Source organism: Meleagris gallopavo, chromosome 3 (genome assembly GCF_905368555.1).
Source record: "Meleagris gallopavo chromosome 3, MGAL_WU_HG_1.1, whole genome shotgun sequence".
Classification (NCBI taxonomy): Eukaryota; Metazoa; Chordata; class Aves; order Galliformes; family Phasianidae; genus Meleagris; species Meleagris gallopavo.
In genome coordinates, this window is record NC_139406.1 from 47,685,890 (window position 1) to 47,703,999 (window position 18,110).

At 41.9% G+C, this 18,110-nt stretch overlaps 1 protein-coding gene across 3 annotated transcripts; it reads right to left on the reverse strand.

Annotated features, from left to right (window-relative positions):
* Positions 1–243: 243 nt before the first annotated feature.
* USP14 (ubiquitin specific peptidase 14) lies at positions 244–17,870 on the reverse strand. 3 transcript variants are annotated; one of them, XM_010708813.2, is made up of 16 exons: positions 17,677–17,870; positions 15,894–16,039; positions 15,278–15,310; positions 13,696–13,800; positions 12,310–12,413; positions 10,710–10,768; positions 8,682–8,812; positions 8,303–8,383; positions 7,446–7,525; positions 5,901–6,015; positions 4,499–4,564; positions 4,088–4,180; positions 3,079–3,207; positions 1,836–1,896; positions 1,079–1,186; positions 244–970 (listed from the first exon to the last, which is right to left on the reverse strand). In XM_010708813.2, exons 1-16 carry the CDS (start codon positions 17,690–17,692, stop codon positions 819–821), a joined length of 1,479 nt encoding a protein of 492 aa, XP_010707115.1. In that variant the 5' UTR covers positions 17,693–17,870; the 3' UTR covers positions 244–818. The 3 variants fall into 3 exon arrangements, with proteins under 3 accessions (XP_010707115.1, XP_010707116.1, XP_085076979.1); XM_010708814.4 differs by lacking the exon at positions 17,677–17,870 and adding an exon at positions 16,227–16,335; XM_085220853.1 differs by lacking the exon at positions 17,677–17,870 and adding an exon at positions 16,171–16,192.
* Between the last annotated feature and the right edge of the window lie 240 nt (positions 17,871–18,110).

Here is an 18,110-nt window from a genome sequence, read left to right on the forward strand (position 1 = left end):
TCTGATCTGTCTTGTGTCACTCTGTGCACAGTGAAGTGCGGATTTCTTTTACTCCTGCCAAACTTTGTCATCAATGCCATCAGCAGTGCTCTGTCCCTTGGGGGAAGATGCTAAACAGAAGCCTGAGCACTGACCCATGCCCCTCTACAGCTTAAAAATGAAGTGCCTTTCCTCAGTGCCTGCTGTAAGACAGTCATCAGTGATGGCCCAAGGAGTAAAAAGAGACACATACTAACTACGCTATCAAGCCACCAATTTCTTTTTTTAATGGAGACACAGTGTTGATCACAATTTATTGTAAAGTCATGAAATGCCAGCAACAGCGCAGACTGATCAGCAGGTCAGGCTGGGCAGAACCCTTGATTGTAGCCACGGCTGTTGGCTATGGGCAGCAGCACTGAGTTACGCAAGGAGAAGACAGTTTGTCTTCTACCTGCCCGACAGCAGCACTGCAGGAGGCAGAGGATGGACAGCCACTGCACTGTGGTACGAACCATGCAAGAGTAACAAATGTGAGAGTAGGTGTGTAATAAATACTTGATGACATTAGAGAGGAATGGGGGAAAAGAGGCTTGTTTAAAAAAAAAAAATTATCTTCTGCAAGACATTAAAGCTATTTTAAGTATTGTCACTACCACCGTGGGCAGCCCAGTCTCGTAGTGACTAATTGGTACATGGATCAGTTTTTAAACAACGTCCCTCTTCAAACGAAAAGGTCTGAACAAATTATGTATCCACCTGCTAAAGCTCTGGGGTTAAAGAAGTGATCAGTAATCAACATTTATTTCACACCTAGGCAGAACGATCAGAACCGGAGGCTACTGTTCAGCTTCGTCTTCAATTACTTCAATTCTGCGTGGCCCGTAGAGTAGAACGTAGGCTATATGCCAGTCTCCTCCCCCAGATAACCTCAGAATGTCTTCAGGTGTAACAATGCTGACTTTGTCATCATCAAACTTAATCCACTCATCTGTAAGAAAAACACAGAGATTGCTTGTAACAGAAGGGCAGCACCATGAAGAGAGCTGACAGTCCATCAGCTCCCTCCTTTCCCAGCACCATTTTACTTTCTTTTCACCTTGTTTCCTTTTAACCCAGGACACGTAATGCCCAGAGGAACTTGATCTGCCCTGATGCGTTAGTACTGCCTGCAGGTCGTAATAGCCACAGTTATTAGAACCAATATCTGAAAGGAAGAAAAAAAAAAATTGCTTAAGCTTTTCTTAAAGGACCAATCTTATTATTTTTAAGAACAAAGACAAGTTCACCACACTGAAGCACTGTAGCTGTGTAAAACCTTCGTTGCAGCACAGTTCTAAATGAGTAAAGCAGCAGCTTTCAGCCAGGCCACAGGCTATGTTGTGACCTCACTGTGCAGATGGATGAGGTGCGCACACACAGCAAAGCCTGCATCATCCAGCAGGTGGTAGGTGGTCAGCAAACACGGTACTGTCAGACAGGTTCAGCCAACACTTCCTTCAACATCAGCTGCTCTCTGCACTCAGGGTGGGTTTTGAAAGTCCTCTTCCCAGTTTTTGCTTCAGTTCCACCTTTCCCCCCCCACTGATAGGGGAACACACAAATGAGTGCACGTTCCATGCAAATGTATGCAAAATCTGCAAATGCAGATATTTTTCATATATTAATTTGTCAGACATATGACAATTAGGTTTTAACTTGCCTAAACTTTCAATTCCTTATATTTCCATCACTTTCTGAAGGTGAATATCCAAATGCACTGAAAGGAGGGTTCTCAAGTATTCCTTCTGTCTGATCCACTTAAGCATGAGTAAATAGAAAATAACTTCAAACCAGATACATTTCCCCACACTCACCATCAGGAAAAGAAAAGGGCTCATATTTAACTTCTTTCTGTGCACCATCACTTTTATTCAACTGGAAAACAGAACGAGCTGAATTAATGAGGACACATCTTGAAAAAGCTTTGGCACAATCTCACCAAAGACCAACTGTGCACTTGATTAAATGTGTGTCTACAACTAAAGTTTTTTTATTCCAATCTGAAACAGATTCTACTGCAATTACTTCTAGCTGGACCTCCAAAAACCTCATCTAGGTAGCACCAGTTTCCAAAGCAACCTGCTGCAGGGAACTGCTTTAGCAGAGGGTTAGACTTGAAGACTCCCAGAGGTCTCTTCCAACTGCTACAATTCTGTGGAACCATCGTAGCACACACTGCCCTGACCATGGCTACCAAAGGCACTCTGCAACTGAAGGTTCCATTCCTTGCCAGGGACTTGCTGGCAGAAGAAGTGGTTATGAGAAAATCCCAGGCAGACCAAGTGCCAACACACAGTGCTTTAGAACAGCTCTTTTCACTCCTGAATGTGTAAAAAGGGGTGCAAGCCTTATTCACATATTTACATGGAACTGCCAAGAATTAAAATGGGAAAAGACAAGCAGAACACACTACAGTTTTAGTTCACTTTTTTTTCCTTCATCAAAGGAAAACAAAAAAAGGAAGTCAGTTTTAGAATATGTAAGACAGGATAGGAAATGAAACTTTACTAAGCATTCAGAGCACAGCCTTTTAGCTCACTGCTAAGTATGTTCTAAACACGACTCACGAGACGAGCAGAACGTCCCGTACAGCTCTCTGCAGGCACTGGGCAGGGGGCAGGCAGCAGCTGTACAGCTCTGCGCCCTGCTTCTGATCTCCAAAAAAAGCACGTTAAAAGGAGAAGCAATTCAACTCACTGCTTCCAGCAGAACACTTGGAACACTGACTGCAAACAACTGATTCGTCGATTTGCTCAGTGAACATCAACAACAGTGACAAGGTGCTATGCTCAAGTATTTGAACACGTGAAAGTAAAGACCTTTCTATACCAGCAGTAACTTGGTGCAATTTACTAACATGCAACTCTGACGGGAACACAAAGGGCTTGTGGGGAGATCCTTCAGTGAATACGAGCAAAGAATCTCATTAGATTAGGAGACTCTAGAATAAGCATGTAATGCTGCAGCCCATAGTATCAATAATCAAGATTTGTTTGAAAGTATTTCAGGTGTATGCTGCATTAATCAAACTGTTCATGAAACTGCCACAAAACTCACATTCTTTGGCTGTTGATTTACTTTTTTGTCTTCAAGATCTTTGAATTTTGATCGGTAGGAAACCATTTTTTCCTGAAGATCTGGCGTACACAGCTCGTACACATCCAGCATAAGAGGAAATTTCACATCCTAGGAAGTAAACAGCATAAGGAAAACAGCATAAGGAAAATATGCACAATTTGGTACTCTACATGGAAGCATTCTCCCTAAGTCACCAAATCCAACTAAATGAGACTCGATGTATTATGACAACTTCATCTGCTGAAGTGCATACAGCAATGTATATAATATCATCCCTTACTTCCCCCCTCCAGCCTATTTTGGTAGCACAGTTTGCCATGCAGCACCATTAGGTCCTTCACTACAAGAAAGACATCGAGGGCCTGCAGTGTGTTCAGAGAAGGGCAGCAAAGCTGTGCAACAGACCCTCACAAGTCTTACAAGGAACAGCTGAGGGAGCTGGGATTGTTTAAGTCTGGGGAAGAGGTGGCTCAGGGGAGACCTTATTGCTCTCTACAACTCCCTGAAGGGAGGTTGTGGCGCGGTGCGGGCTTGGTCTCTTCTCCTAGGTAACACTGACAGGAGAAGAGGGAATGGCCTCCAGTTGTGCCAGGGGTGGTTCAGGCTGGATATCAGGAGAAATTTCTTCTCAGAAAGAGTGGTGATGCAGTGGCACAGGCTGCCCAGGGAGGTGGTGCAGTCACTGTCCCTGGAGGCATTCCAGAACTGTGTGGATGTGACACTGAGGGATGTGGTCAATGGGTATGGTGGGGATGGGCTGATATTTAGACTAGATGATCTTAATGGTCTTCCCAACTTTAATGATTCTGGTATTCTGTGGTAACAGGGAACAAAGCTGCTTCATACTCAAGCAATGAAATTCTACTATTAATATTTTTAAAAAGTAAATTTAAAGAAAACAATTTAGTAAATGACCTGCAAGCATTATTCATCTACCCATAATGAAAAGCATAAAGAAGAACTAAGCTTTAATATACAGAAAGCTTACCTTAAGAACTTTGGCATTCACAGACTCTTTCTCTTTGTAAAAAAATCTAACCATCTGAATGGTCAGGTACGCTGGCAAGCGACTAATTTTAGACTAAAAAAGAAGTTTAGAAGATGCTATTAATTCAGGTATATCCACAGATCATTTATACCTTAAACACCTTCATCCTAACTTACAGGGTATTGCAGGAACGTTTTTGTACATAGAGGAATAAAAGGCCTCCCCTCTTGCAGTTCTATATAGCACCGTACTCAAAGAAATAATCTACAACTGAACTTAAATTTCTCAGTAGTGGATATTGAGGTGCTTTATAAACATGAATCGCATGCAGCAATAAGTTTGTGTTTTAGGATAGAAAACTGGCAGCAGTTAAAGAAAAAAAAAAATCAGAGCAACAGAAACACCACTCACAGATTTGATATAGAGTGCATTTCTCTGCAAAGTCGGAGAGAGTTTGGTGATTTCCTCTTGAAGACGCTGTTCAAAAAAGCACAACAGACACATCCGTCATAAAGCACTGAGCTTCAAGCACAGCATGGATAAACAAACTGAACATTCTTCTTGATCCATTCCACTGCTGTTGGCCATTAAGTCATAAGGCATTTTGAAATCTCTTGGCACAACCACCACGGCCATCCATTTGTCCAGTTCCACATCCACCATTCATGAGACCTCACAAGGCTCTGTTTCTCTCTGCAGAATGTATTACTCTACAAGAAAACCGCAGTTTAGAACTGAAGAATCTGGGTTTGGTTACGAATGTGCTGTGCCGTGTCATGCCTGGAACACAAATTTCGAGTTTCCTGTGGCACAAATATTTGCACGTTTCTCAGCTGCTGGTCTGAAGTGGGCAGAGTTGTGTATAAGGAGATGGGCGGCAAAGATCCACTTCTGGGGACCTTTCCCAAGTCAGGGAAGAAGTGACCTGGCTGTTAGCACTGGGACTCTTTGCTGCCACAGGCAATCCAGCATCAGAATTTTAGCTGACCTTTTTTGGCCTGAAAGCGAGGTTTCTTTCTTTTTTTTTTTAATTTTCATACTCTGTGAGCATTAAACTATTTTATCTTATTTTTCCTTCCAAATTCTGCAAAAAGGTAAAGCAGATATAGAGACTGTTTGAGAACCATACAAGCTGATCTAATCCTGCACAAACCAAATCACTGCTTTCACTCCTAGTCTTACAGAAACGCTCTGTAAAAGCAGTGAGCACAATGTTTGCACATTCAAGGGATTAAGATTCATTTTTCCCTTACCTGCTGCTTTCCCTTCAAACACAGCAATCAAAATAGCAGCCTAACTAAGAACTGACTTTTGGAGAACTATTTACAGCTTGCTTTATTTTAAAATCATTTGGATGCAGTGCTCAGGGACATGATTTAGGGGCGGGCTGTTAAAATTAGGGTAGTATGGTTAGGTCGTGGTTGGACTCAATGACCTTTAAGGTTTTTCCAGCCTGAGCAACTCTATGATTCTATTCAGTCTGTAATGCAAGACAGATGAAAAATATCTCCTGTTAAAACTACGTGTTGGTTTGCATATGGATACCTGTTTGAGGAAGACCACAGCAGGGTTAAAAAAAAAAAAAACAAAAAAAACAAACAGCTCTGCTGAAGTCTGCTTCATATTAACACATAATTCATTTTCATTTCCATCTACAACACGCCCCAAAAAAAATCTTGGAACTTACTGAAGTTTGGACAGCAGAATTCCAAGTCAACGGTAAATTAAAAAAATAAATAAATAAAAACAAAACCACCACCACAAAACCCAAATCATTTGGAATTTCAATTAAAGAAAAATTGTAATGACTTACCAGTTTTAGTCCTGTAAACAGATATTTCACTTCTTGATTAATAAAGCAGCTGAGCTGAAGCTGATTCTCCTTTCCTTTAGTTACCTCTTCTTCTTCAGCTTCTGTACATTTCATGCTTCATAAAATTAAGGAAAACCATTGTGCACCAAGGAGCTGAACTAGCGAAGGAGCTGCACTAGGGAAAACTGCCCTCCTTGTTGAAATGAAGTTTATTTCTTCATTACTTTCCACACATTCTTCTAATCAATCCATCCAAGTTGTTGTGATATTATTATTTTTTTAATCCACTTTCTTCTAACAAGATACTTTTCTGACTGCTTGGAATGTACTCATTCTACAAATGCTGCCATAGTAACACTCAGGAGGCTTGCAACCCAACTTTCCAAACAGGTCTCCTTCTCCTATTGTTGGCCTATCCAGCATTCCTCTTAACTACTCATTCTGCTTCTCTCAAATAGTTGAGGAATAAAAGACATCACAGCGTAAGGAGAAAGATGTATGACTCAAAATATGAGGTCTACTCTTCAACTTCTTTACTCCTTCCAATACTTGAAGGGAGTGTATACACAGGAGGAGGAATGGTTGTTTACAAGAATGGATAGCAGTAAGACAAAGGGCAATGGTTTAAAACTGACACAAGGGAGGTTTAGGTTGGATATTAGGAGGAAGTTTTTCAACAGAGGGTGGTGACACACTGGAACAGGTTGCCCAAGGAGGCTGTGGATGCCCCATCCCTGGAGGCATTCAAGGCCAGGCTGGATGTGGCTCTGGGCAGCCTGGTCTGCTGGTTGGCGACCCTGCACATAGCAGGGGGTTGAAACGAGGTGATCATTGTGGTCCTTTTCAACCCACGCCATTCTATGATTCTTCATTACTACCAAGCTATGAGATACAACACCTCGGCTTACGGGATTCTTCCTCATTTCAAAAGAGCAAAGCCCACAATAGAAACCTTTCAGGCAAGGTCAGTTTGATGATTTTGTGATGGAAAAAAGGAAAGAGCAATTGCTTGGCAGGTCACATAACCCCCACCTGGTCATCTCCTTTTTGTTTTCACTGTAAAAAAGCTACTAGAAAGCTGGGAGCTGAATACATTTCTTACATATTGTTCGATAAGTATCTAATTTATTTCTTGAGAAATCCATCTCATCATTCGTCCACATTTAGTACACCAAGATTATCTGCAACGCTCAGGGGGAAAAAAAAGGCTATTTTAGGAAGGTAACTACTTTTACTTGGATAAAACATCTCAGAAGCCTCACAGCAGATAACTGGAAGTCTTTTCTGGAAAGGAAATCTGGTATTTAAATTCAGTGGGGTTTTTTTCCTGCAAATTTCCATTATTTTCCTTCATCTCCTTCTCACAGTATATGCAAACTTCACTTTAATTGCTGAGTACTCCTGCAATACATCATTCCCTTTATTCCCCAACAAGTCTCTATTTTCCATGCTTCTTTAGATGATGCTTTTCATCCTCCCTGCACTCAATTAAAGAAGCACAAAATCATTAACACCCCACATGCCTTGCCTTAGTCTATAGGATACGCAGTTTCAAATTCAATGCTGAAGAACTGATCAATTAAACTCTTCTTTTTAGAAGCTGTTGCTGTAGTTCCAGAGTCTGTCTGTAAAACAAATCCTCTCATGACATAACTTTAAATAGCATGTAAAAACAGTCTACTTAATAACCCCATTTATTTCAATTCCTTGAAGCCTGTTCCTTCACCTTTCTTCAGATGCATTTTTCCTAGCCCATCCCCGTATGCAGTGTAAAACTTTTTAGAAGAAATGCATTTATAGCACCACTGCTGTTAAGGCCACCTCAAGGCATATCAGCAAGCAAGATTTCAATCAAAATGTGCCACATCACAAGTTAAATCTGTCTTTAAATTTTAGAGTAGTCTATCATTTTTTTTTTACCGCCAAGGTTCTCCAGAAAACCATTTGCAGAGGAAGAAAAGAGTCACTTTCTTCCCAAGATTTTATCATATAAATTATTTCTTATCAGGTTGTTAGTTCTCTTCTGTTTAGAACAGCAATTGTTTACCTAAGAAGAATGTTGTTGGTTTGTTTTTTTTCAGACACAAAGATGTTCTTTCATCAGTTTTTGGTTCTTGTATGCTAGATTCATAGGCTACCGTGGCCAACTGCCAAATACTCACATCCACCCTGGTCCAAAACACTCCCTAAAAGATCCAAATGAAAAGTACTCCAAAAAATACACTACAGCACAGCTTGCAAAATAGACAGCACTACCCTGATCAGTCACCAGAAAGCAATTTCACTTACTGGACTACAGACACGTGTTAAAGAACTCAGTGAACAGATGATTTTAAAAATTATGTGAAGTTTAAGTACAATATTATAAATTCTAACTCCAGTCAGAGTGAGACCACAATTACCTCCATCACTGTATCACCTTCTATGCCTTCCAGCTTCTGCTGTAATACCCTCATCATCTGCACCCAGCACTCATTAGCATCCTAGGACAGGAACAGAACATGAAATAGGACTAACAGCAGAATGATTTAAAGAACAGCATTACAATCATCCATCCTCACATTGTAAAACCAAATGTAACAATTCTCTAACAATTTATCTCCGTATCCTTTCAATAGGAAATAGGACTTGAAATTACATTTCACTTTTCTACACAATGGAAAAGACAGAATGTACTGGGTTACATTATTTTCACAGAAGAAGGAAAACATTTATGCATTGTGTTAAGACTTTCAAGATAATACAGAACTTTCAAGGAGTGAGTTAATAATCACTCTTTACCTGTTGGAGGTATTGTCCTTGATCACCTTTCTCTGCAAACTGTGGGAAGGCCATATGTAAAAACTGCAGGAGAATGATAGGTGGGATACTGGAGGAAGTTTTATCCATGGAATCAAACAAGTCTCTAAGAGCTTGAAAAAAAAGTGAACGTTTTGAGAAGTGGAAAAACATTTATAACATATCAGGAGGTTTAAAAAGAATAGTAAAACGACAGCAATATTTAAAGACTGATCAGTTAACAGTGCCCAACTTGGCCTTTCCCAAACAGGGCCAAATTGTCCAGGTGGCACAACAGGTGCACCTAAAATCTCATTTGTCAACGTGACTTTGCAAAGGTACAGATGACAACTCAGAGTTTGACGCATCATGTTTTGACTCTCCTGGCTGCTAAAAGAAGAAAAGAAGAACACTCTTGAGTAGTTCGGATTGCATTTAAGACACATCTAAGGAACAATGTTTCCACAGTGAGACAACACCTAGAGAGACCAGAAGGCATTCACAATCTATGCTCCAAAGCAGCTCAAGTTCCACCAACTACTTGGAAAGAAAAAATAAATCTTTTTTTTCCAGCTAAAATATCTAGAAAGCACTCATGCTTGATTTAATACCCATGAAAAGAAGTACGTGGATACATGTGTGCAGACAGTCCAGCGACTATGTGCAATTCAGTGACTGATATGATTGCATGACAATATGTATGGCTTTCTTTTTGGCTCTGGACACGCTCTCATGAACGCCTTAATAAACCATGTTATAGCAGTTCACATTGACAAATCACTTCAGAGACATCTGTTAACCCTCACAACCATCCCATGAAGTAGGCAATGGTCTCACAGTCACTAACTCACAAGCGGAGACACTACTGAATAGAATTTTGAACTGGTGAATATAGGCAAGATTATATGGAACCAAGGTCAATTTTTGCCCCTCTTTAAAGAATGTGTTCACTGATGTTGGAGAGAGGATCAACTGAGATGACACAGTAATTTAAAAAATGCCCTACGTGTCATGCAGGAGTTCTTGACCAACTGAGCACCAGACAGTTAACTAAGAAATAACTCAGATCTTTAACCATTACGACTCCTAAAAAGCAGAGCTGTCACCTTAAAAAGAAAATAAGGGACACAAAGTAAAGGCAGCGGAAAGGGAGGGGCAGGCATGGTTGTATAGAGTAACCATTGAACTTACCACCCCACAATTCGATCAGCAGGCATACCCACAAACTTGACCTTTCCTTCCTTATATTGTTTTGTTTTTCCTTAAATGGACTGGTAGAAATCCCAGTGTCCTGGCCCAGCATCATAGTGGGGCAATGAAATAGAGTAAAAAAAGAAAGAGTGGACAAGTAGTACCCTTGTTCAAGTCTAAGGGGTCTAACTAGAATTCTAGTTAGAGCTTGGAGATAAGGGGCCACGGTGAGCTCCCAAACTGTGAGCACCCAGATCAACATGACAAAGATTAATTTCCTTTTTAAGACATTACTTTATGTCAGTAGGGTTCTTCAGAGTAAAGGCTAAGACCAGCAGCCACTAAGGCCATTAAGACCACTAAGCATCAGCTACCACCCAAACAGTAAAGCTCAGACAATAAAGCATTTAAAAAATAATAAATAAAATACATATGCTATGGGTGCTGCGTTAGCCTGCCATCAAGTGAATCCAAGAACTGCTCATGAAAATATTCCTATGCAAAATGATCCAAACAGCAGATGGATGGAGTCTGCCTTAGAGAGCTCCAATCTATTTGCCTACGTGCAACACAGTATGACATGAACACTTGTTATCTAAGCCTAGCTAACACTGAGTATATTTTTCCTAGTGTGCGGCTACGTAACATGCAGTGATGTATGCTTTGCAGCTTTTAAAGACATTAACCAAGCAAAATGAGTTCTCCAATGCTAGCAGATCGGAAATTCCTAAGGTGTATGCACTAAAGAAATACACGCTGAGCTCTAACTGCAATTTTCACCTCCATTTAACAGGAAATCACACTCTAGCCTAAAAGCCTGTGTTTTCTCTAAACACCAACCTGCAGTAATGTACTGAGCAGAGGCCATTTCTCCTGAAGCTCTTAAGGCACCACCATACCTAAAAGAGAAGAATTTGTATGGTTTACACTCAAATCATGAAGAGCACTCAAGTTGGCAACTAAATTTAAAGAAAGGTATCAAAAAAAGTCAATCATTAAAACCAAAGTAACTGAAGAAAAGACTCATATCAAAGTCTTGGTTATTCTGCGAGCACATGGAAGCACAGAAAAACTGGCAACCTTGAGAACACACAAATGCTGCCTCCCTAATTCATTTTCCTCAAAGATGCAATCCTGTTTTAAAGAAACCAAGAAAATATTTGAGTAGAAGCTACCCTATTTCTGAAACGTATGCCACAGCTGCTTTAGATGCATGGAAAAAAAACACATTCACGGACAGGAGATAAAATGACAGAGTCATTCCTACCTTCATAGCAGAAGAAAAACAGAGAGAGGTGATGCATTTTGGAGCAGACAGAAGCATTTCCCACACTGGAAATGTGGGGGAGCCCACCCACATTATGAGAACTTAGCACTCCCCTTTGAAAGATTTCTTAATTTTACCACCTGCATGGAGAACATAGGCCTTCCTCAAAGAACATAAACCTTCGAGCCAAAGGAAGGCCTCATGCATTCTTATGCAATCTCAGATCGGACTTCAAGTGATGAACAGGAGACCTGCCTCCTGTCACTCCTCAAAAATGGGAGGGAATACCCTTGCAGAGATCAACTGAACTGCTGAAACAAAGCCATACAGTAAAGTTTCCCCATTCAAGACCATCCACCTCTCTCCCACTGCCATATACCCTCCCACGCCATCACCAAGCAGAGGAGGCCAAGCAGAGGCCAGCTCTCCAGTGGAAAACCCCATGCTAACGGTTCTTTCACAGTAATTCATCTGGAGGACAAATTCAGGCTCATGTTGCCACACACTCTTCTATTCCTCTGATCTTTACAATATTCAAGAAGTTTCTACTAGATTCCTCACAAAAAGAAGTTTGGTCATTTCAATATTTTAATCCAGAATCACAGATATTCTACAATCAGAACTAATGAAACAGATTCTGATGGACATGGCTTCCATTCCCTACCCATCGCTGAAACTCCAATTCCTTTCTGTAACACCCATGGCTTTCCCAAAAAACCCTGCTGTTTTATCTCCAAGTACCAAAAGATGAATAATAACTTCACAATCTCACAGTTGAAAGCATATTATGCTATAAAGCCATCAAATTTAAAAAAAAAAGACATTCTTCAGAGGAAGAAGAGTCACATACAATTCTTTCATACAAATAACACAAAGAAGGTTCAGAGTTCAGCAGGCCTGCTGAAGCATTCTAAACAAGCCTTCCTTTTAGTTAAGCAAAACTCATTCTCTCCATTAAAAGCTATTTCCAACAAATACTTGGTTTAAATCTTTTTTAAAAGTTTAGACTAGCAAAGCCATAGTACAGACTTTAATTAATCATCCTATTAATCCTTACCAGATTTAAAGAGCGTTGCAGTAATCCATAGTATTAAAAGACTGTTCCACAAAATGCATGCTATTTCATAAGCTAAAGAAAACATTCTAGTCATGTATTTTTATACTGAGTCCTACCTTTTAAGGGCCTCTTTCACTTCTGGCACTGAGCGGATACACTGAACCGTAGCATTCATGTAGCAAGTGTTGCCAAGGTTTGTCAATCCACATGGTAACTCCATCTACCAAAAAATGCACAAGGGTGCTTGACTAGAGAGCCGTGGAAGCCTTTCTTTCAGAAAGGCTGCAATTGCACATAAGCTTGCAAGAAAAGGAACCATCAGAGAAGAGTAAAACCTAGAATGTTCCATCAGACTACTTGGTTGAGTTTTCCAGAGCCATTTTCTGACTGTACGAGTCTATTTCACAATTCATTGCTTTCAGAGGACATCCAAGAACACTTTGCGTCTTTTTTGCTCTGCACGTTTAATTTATCGAGCATATTCTTCAAGCAGGCAGTCAGTTAGAAAGTTCAATTATGATTCAATCCAAGTTTTGACCTTAAAATTCTATTTCCGTGAAATTTCCACATGAGTTCACTTGTAAGTAACACTGGGGTTTTAATTACAAACAGTTTTCAGCACAGTTCTGAACAGGATAAAGCTCACAGCCAGAGACAAAAGCATTACTTAAATTCTTCTCGGGAATTCTGTGACAGACTGTCCATCTGCTCTTTTTACACAACTGCTGGCAAATGTGAAGGCCAAGTAATAATTGCACTAACCAGTTTTAGTAACCACCATAAATCACAACAAAACAGCTCTTTTTTGGTTTCACTGTTTTGCAGATATCCTGCATATTTGAGTAGCTGTCAGGGGAAAGCATGCAGCTTAATGATTCCGTTATTCCCAGGAAAATATATAATCCAATCCCAATCCAATAATGTCAAACCTACTTTAATTTTAGAAAGACAAGCTTACGTAACATAATGCTTTTAACGAGAACAAACAAGAACACAAACCACCTCTGGTTTCCCTTCAGAAGTATGAAGGCATATCATGTCCCTTTGCTCAGGGCAGTGATTTAGCAGAGTGTTGTTAGTTAGGGTAGTATGGCTAGGTTGGACTCGACGATCTCTAAGGTCTTTTCCAACCTGAGCAATTCTATGATTCTATTCTATGAAGGCAGGAAAGACCTTTGCACATCTCTTACTCAGGTACAGCTCAGGACAGCAGTACAAGGGTAGTACAAAACATTTCTAAGAGCACCAGCAATGCTCTTTTTAGTACATTTACTCAACTGCCTGCTTAAAGACAGCATTAGAGATTGGACTTTTAAAGTACATCCCATACTTTAACTTGGTCATCCATATAAATTTCACGTTTGAGATGATATAAATGCTAAACAGAAGAACCACAGATTCAAAACACACCTTTAAGCAACTTAAAAACTAGTACTTGAGCTTTTAAGCACTTGCTGCTATTCAAAAGTTTACAAAGGAATTGAAGCTGGTAACATGCTTACAGCAGAAGCCAGCTGCTCCTCTGTCATGTCCTCCACAAAGACGGGCCGAGCAATGGGCTCTTCCGGGAGCGCATCTGCAGAGCCCATCATTAATAAGGTCATTCCCTTGGAACACAATAAAAACAGCAATGAATGTTTAAGCTCAGTTATTTCCTTAAAAGCAACAGAACGTGAAGCCCTTAACATACTAAAGGTATTTCCCCAGACATAAGATAGATCTTTCTCTTACAGAAAAGAGTTACAGAACTCACTTCTTGCCAGTAGCTGACAGCTTGAGATTCCAATCAAAACTGCATTTAACAATCACAGAGTAACCTAAGTGTGAAGTGTTCAAAAAAGCTCCCTTCCTGATAAACACTGGGGATTATGCATCTTGAAGACCCCAGTGAAAATATTCCCCTTCCCCTTAATTTTCAGAAAGAACCTTGGAACCAAGGATAACCGAGCAGCTGACTTCCAATAGGAGAACAGTTGCAACACTTGAGATTCTCAATCAAAAAAAGCCCAGGAGACCTCACAATCAGAATTCTCAAAACAAAAAATGATCCTCCCTTTCAGCCAAGAATCAGGGGAAACACGTCAGACAGATGCTGGCCAAAATTGGGACTACAGCACTGAGTACAGAAATTTTTCTCCACCTGAAAAGCAAGCAGGACAGGAAGTAACACCCTTTGGCCTGGCACGTTCCAAGGATGTTAAACTCATCAAAAAGTCAGCTTAGGCAGGAGGACAAATTCAGGGGATAAAAAAGAAATCATATTACCATGCCTCCGGGACTGCTACAAGGAAAAGGAATTTGTCAGTGTTCAACAGGAAAACATCTATACCGGGTAAGGTCTATTAAAAGGGAAAAAATGGCTATCTGAAGGCTACAAATAAGAACACCTTAAGGAAAAGGATGGGCTGAAGTGCAAGAAACTGCTCTGAAAGCATAAATAAATCATGACTAAATGATAAAGGCAGCTGTAAGCATGAGAGTACGCAGAAAAGGAGGAGACTGGTGATATACTGGACTTTTTGCTGAGCAATTCTGCTACTGTAGCTGCAACATATTGCTACAGGCTCTAACAGGTGCTCAGGAACTAATGACAAGGGTAAGAATCACACTAACTGACTCAACCTGCTCAACAGAGAGATGTTACAAGATACCTACAGAAATGAAAACGATTGAAAACACACACAAAAAAATGCCTGTTTCGGCATTATGCAGGTAAGAAATACAAAATGTTTACTTCTCATTTCCTCATTGAGCAAATTCAAAAGTGCCAATAAGCACAACCCAGGGCTTTGCTTTGACAACAGCCATCTAGTACAGGAGAACAAATTTCAGAATGCTGATGAGAAAGGCAGCAGGCAGAGTGGCTACTTCAGCATCCCCAGCACAAGGAGCAGCCAGGGAGGAGCCACTAAGAGCGCTCGGGTGCAACAAGTCTACAACTATTTTCCACCAAGGCCTGGTTTTAAAAAAGGAACTACCCACTCAGACAGAGCTCACAAAAGCTTTATGTTCTTCTTTAAAGGCCAAAATGGATAAATATATAAATCTCGAGGCAGTAAAACGTAGGTATTGCTTAGAACTTACATTTTTTATTTTTATGTTCCCCCAGTCATCATCCTGTATGTGAAGTGAAATAAAAGAGAGGTTATTTACTTTCCACCAAAAGACAAGCGAGCAGACTCATTAATATTTATCACATATTTCTAAATATACAACTGTATTTCATCCAAAATACCCAATTAAGATGGATTTACATATCATTAGCCTTGTCTAAGAAAAATAAAAAGCAACCAAGTCACCTTCTCAATAAGGTGTTCAGATGTAAACCAATTTGCTAGGAAAGCTGTCCACGTTGCACAACATGGAGGTAACCCTCCAGCAAAGCACCAGACAAACTTTTCTTCAGCTAAAAAGCAAAAAGTTGCATCCAGACTAGGAACATTCAAAAGGAACAACTGAACAAGCACAGCAGAGTTTTGTGAAAATCAGCGAAAAAGTGATTCAAAATTGCAGTACACCTCCCAGTCATTTAGCAACAAACTTTCAGCATAAATTTCCAGCAGCAGGCAACAAATCACACAGATTGTTTCTGAGAAGTAGAGAGAGTTTAATTCTAGAGAAGCACTCAAATATGGATGTTGTTAATTATGTCACAGCATAATTAAATCAGAAATAATGCAGGAAAAAAAGATATTTCTACCTTCAGGGTTCCTCCTTTAAGCATGACTTTCTGTCGAGCAGGCTGAACTCCGGTCAGGGCAAACAGCTGAGCCTTGAAGACCATTGGAGGCTCATCCGTGTTCAGCTCCACACCATCAAATTTCTCTTTACCCCATTTCACATTAACTGCAAACAAAAGTATTTTGAAACTACATTATTTCCTAAAACGAAAAAACATAATTACCAAGATGGAACCAATATTACAAGTTTTAGACTCAGAACAGTTTGACACCCTTGACATTAGAGGACACCCTTACAAAGCATAAAGGAGATCCTATTGTAGGCAACACGTGTACTGAGAACTTCTACGCACAGTAAGTGCACAGGAGAGAATCCGAAATTCTTTCGGTAAGTCTTCACAACGAAGCAGACATAAAGTGAACTCCTCCAATCTCATGGTGCTGTCCATTGCAAACAAATTTCTGTAGGAAATTGGGACATGCATTCAGGTAAGTTTTTCATTCTCCTTCAGCAGCAAACAAGTTTTAAAAGCCATAGTTTTGGCTCTAAACATTACTATCCACACTGGTGGACGCAAGGTGGTAAGCATGTGTTGACACAAGCCCCACAGAACAGCACACCTCCTGCTTCCTTTAGCACAACACTAACCTAACAGTGCCACGTTAGCAGGGGAGTTGGAGTTGATGATCCCCAAAGTCCTTTCCAACCCAACAACTCAATAATTTGGCAATCTGACCTACACTGCCGCCTTCCTTATTTTTGGCAGCACCTACCATACCTGCATGCAAACACAGCTCCTGGAGCTCTGTTCCCAGTACGGGTGCAGGCCTGGAACCAAGCAGTCACATGGTGTTTGGTCGTGCTAGTAGGAGCACGGTCACAGAATCGTAAGGGTTAGAAAGGACCTCTGGAGATAGTTCAGACCAACCCCCAGCTAAAGCAGGTTTCCCACAGCAGGGTGCATAGGAAAGCATCCAGGTGGGTCTTGAAAGCCTCCAGAGAAGGAGGCTCTGCTGCCCCTCTGGACAACCTGTTCCAGTGCTCTGCCACCATCACAGTGAAGAAGCGTGAGGGAGCTCCCTGTGCTGCAGTCTGTGCCCATTCCCTGGTTCTGTTGCTGCACACCAGTGAGTACAGCCTGTGTCACCAGCGAAACGTCCAGCACACAGACACAGGGGCATGCTACCTGCATCCTGCAAGGCTAACTTGCACAGGGCAGGGAGGCACACAACAGTGCGCTTTTAGGGAACACTTGTTTGATGGCTTCACATCAGTTGATCTCACATGTGCATAAAAGCTGAAATTGTGCTGAAAGCCTGCAAAACACAGCAAGTAACAACCCATGTGCGTGCTAACCAGTTAGCAGACCCTGAGTGGAGCAGCCCTCTCCTTATGTCCCACCTGCACTTCTGCTTGAAGTAAATCTACTCCAGCATTTCTGGGTTTGTTTCATCACAAAACACGGGAAGCCACAACTTAAAATCTTCCCGAAAGGGTAAGACTGCAGATTTCGGCAACGCGTGCGACGGGCAGTAAGGACGAACGAACGGAGCGCAGGATCGCACAACACGCCGATCTGGGAGAAGCCCACAAGGAGCCCAGCTGAACGACGCCCGGGAGCCCCACCAGGCACGGGCCTTCCCCACGTGCCTCAGGACGGCCGCCCGCCGCTGCCATCAGCCGGGCGGACCGCTCCATCGCGGTACCCGGCGGCTCGGAGAGGAGCGCAGAGCTTGCTAGCTTGCTTGCTTGCTTCCGCCCGCAGCTCCCAGCCCCCCTCAGTACCACCCGGCCCGCCTCACCTGAGAAGAGCGGCATGGCGGAGGACGCGGAACGGAGGCGGCAGCGGCGTTACTGGAGGGGAGCGGCGGGCGGGCGGGCGGCGGCGGCGACTCGGGCGCGGCCCCCTCCACTCGGGCTCTCATTCAAACCGGCCCCTCAGGATGACGCTGCAACGCGGCCGCTGCCGGAAGCGGGGCGGGGTGCGCGCGCAGCGCCGGAAGGGCAGGGACGGGCGGGAGGGAGGGAGCGGGAGCGCGCTTGGTGCTGCTGCCTCCCAGGCGGGCGGGAGCGCGCACGTCGCGCGCCTATAGTGTAGCTCTGCGGCCAATAAAATAATCAGTGCTTAAGCATGTAGAAAGGAGGAGAATGTCACAATGAAACGTCTCCAGACTTCCTGCTGGTTTCTTCACACCTCTCCGGGATGGTGCTTCTGGAAACCCCAACTCTGCTCCAC

Bases quoted from the DNA above. Each gene is read 5' to 3' on its own strand.
- USP14 (XM_010708813.2), bottom strand. The intron at 15,311-15,893 runs GTAGAAATATCT...CTTCACATACAG, and splicing joins TTAAAGGAGGAACCCTGAAG to GATGATGACTGGGGGAACAT. The intron at 12,414-13,695 runs GTAAGCATGTTA...ATTTTTTGGTAG, and splicing joins AGGAGCAGCTGGCTTCTGCT to ATGGAGTTACCATGTGGATT.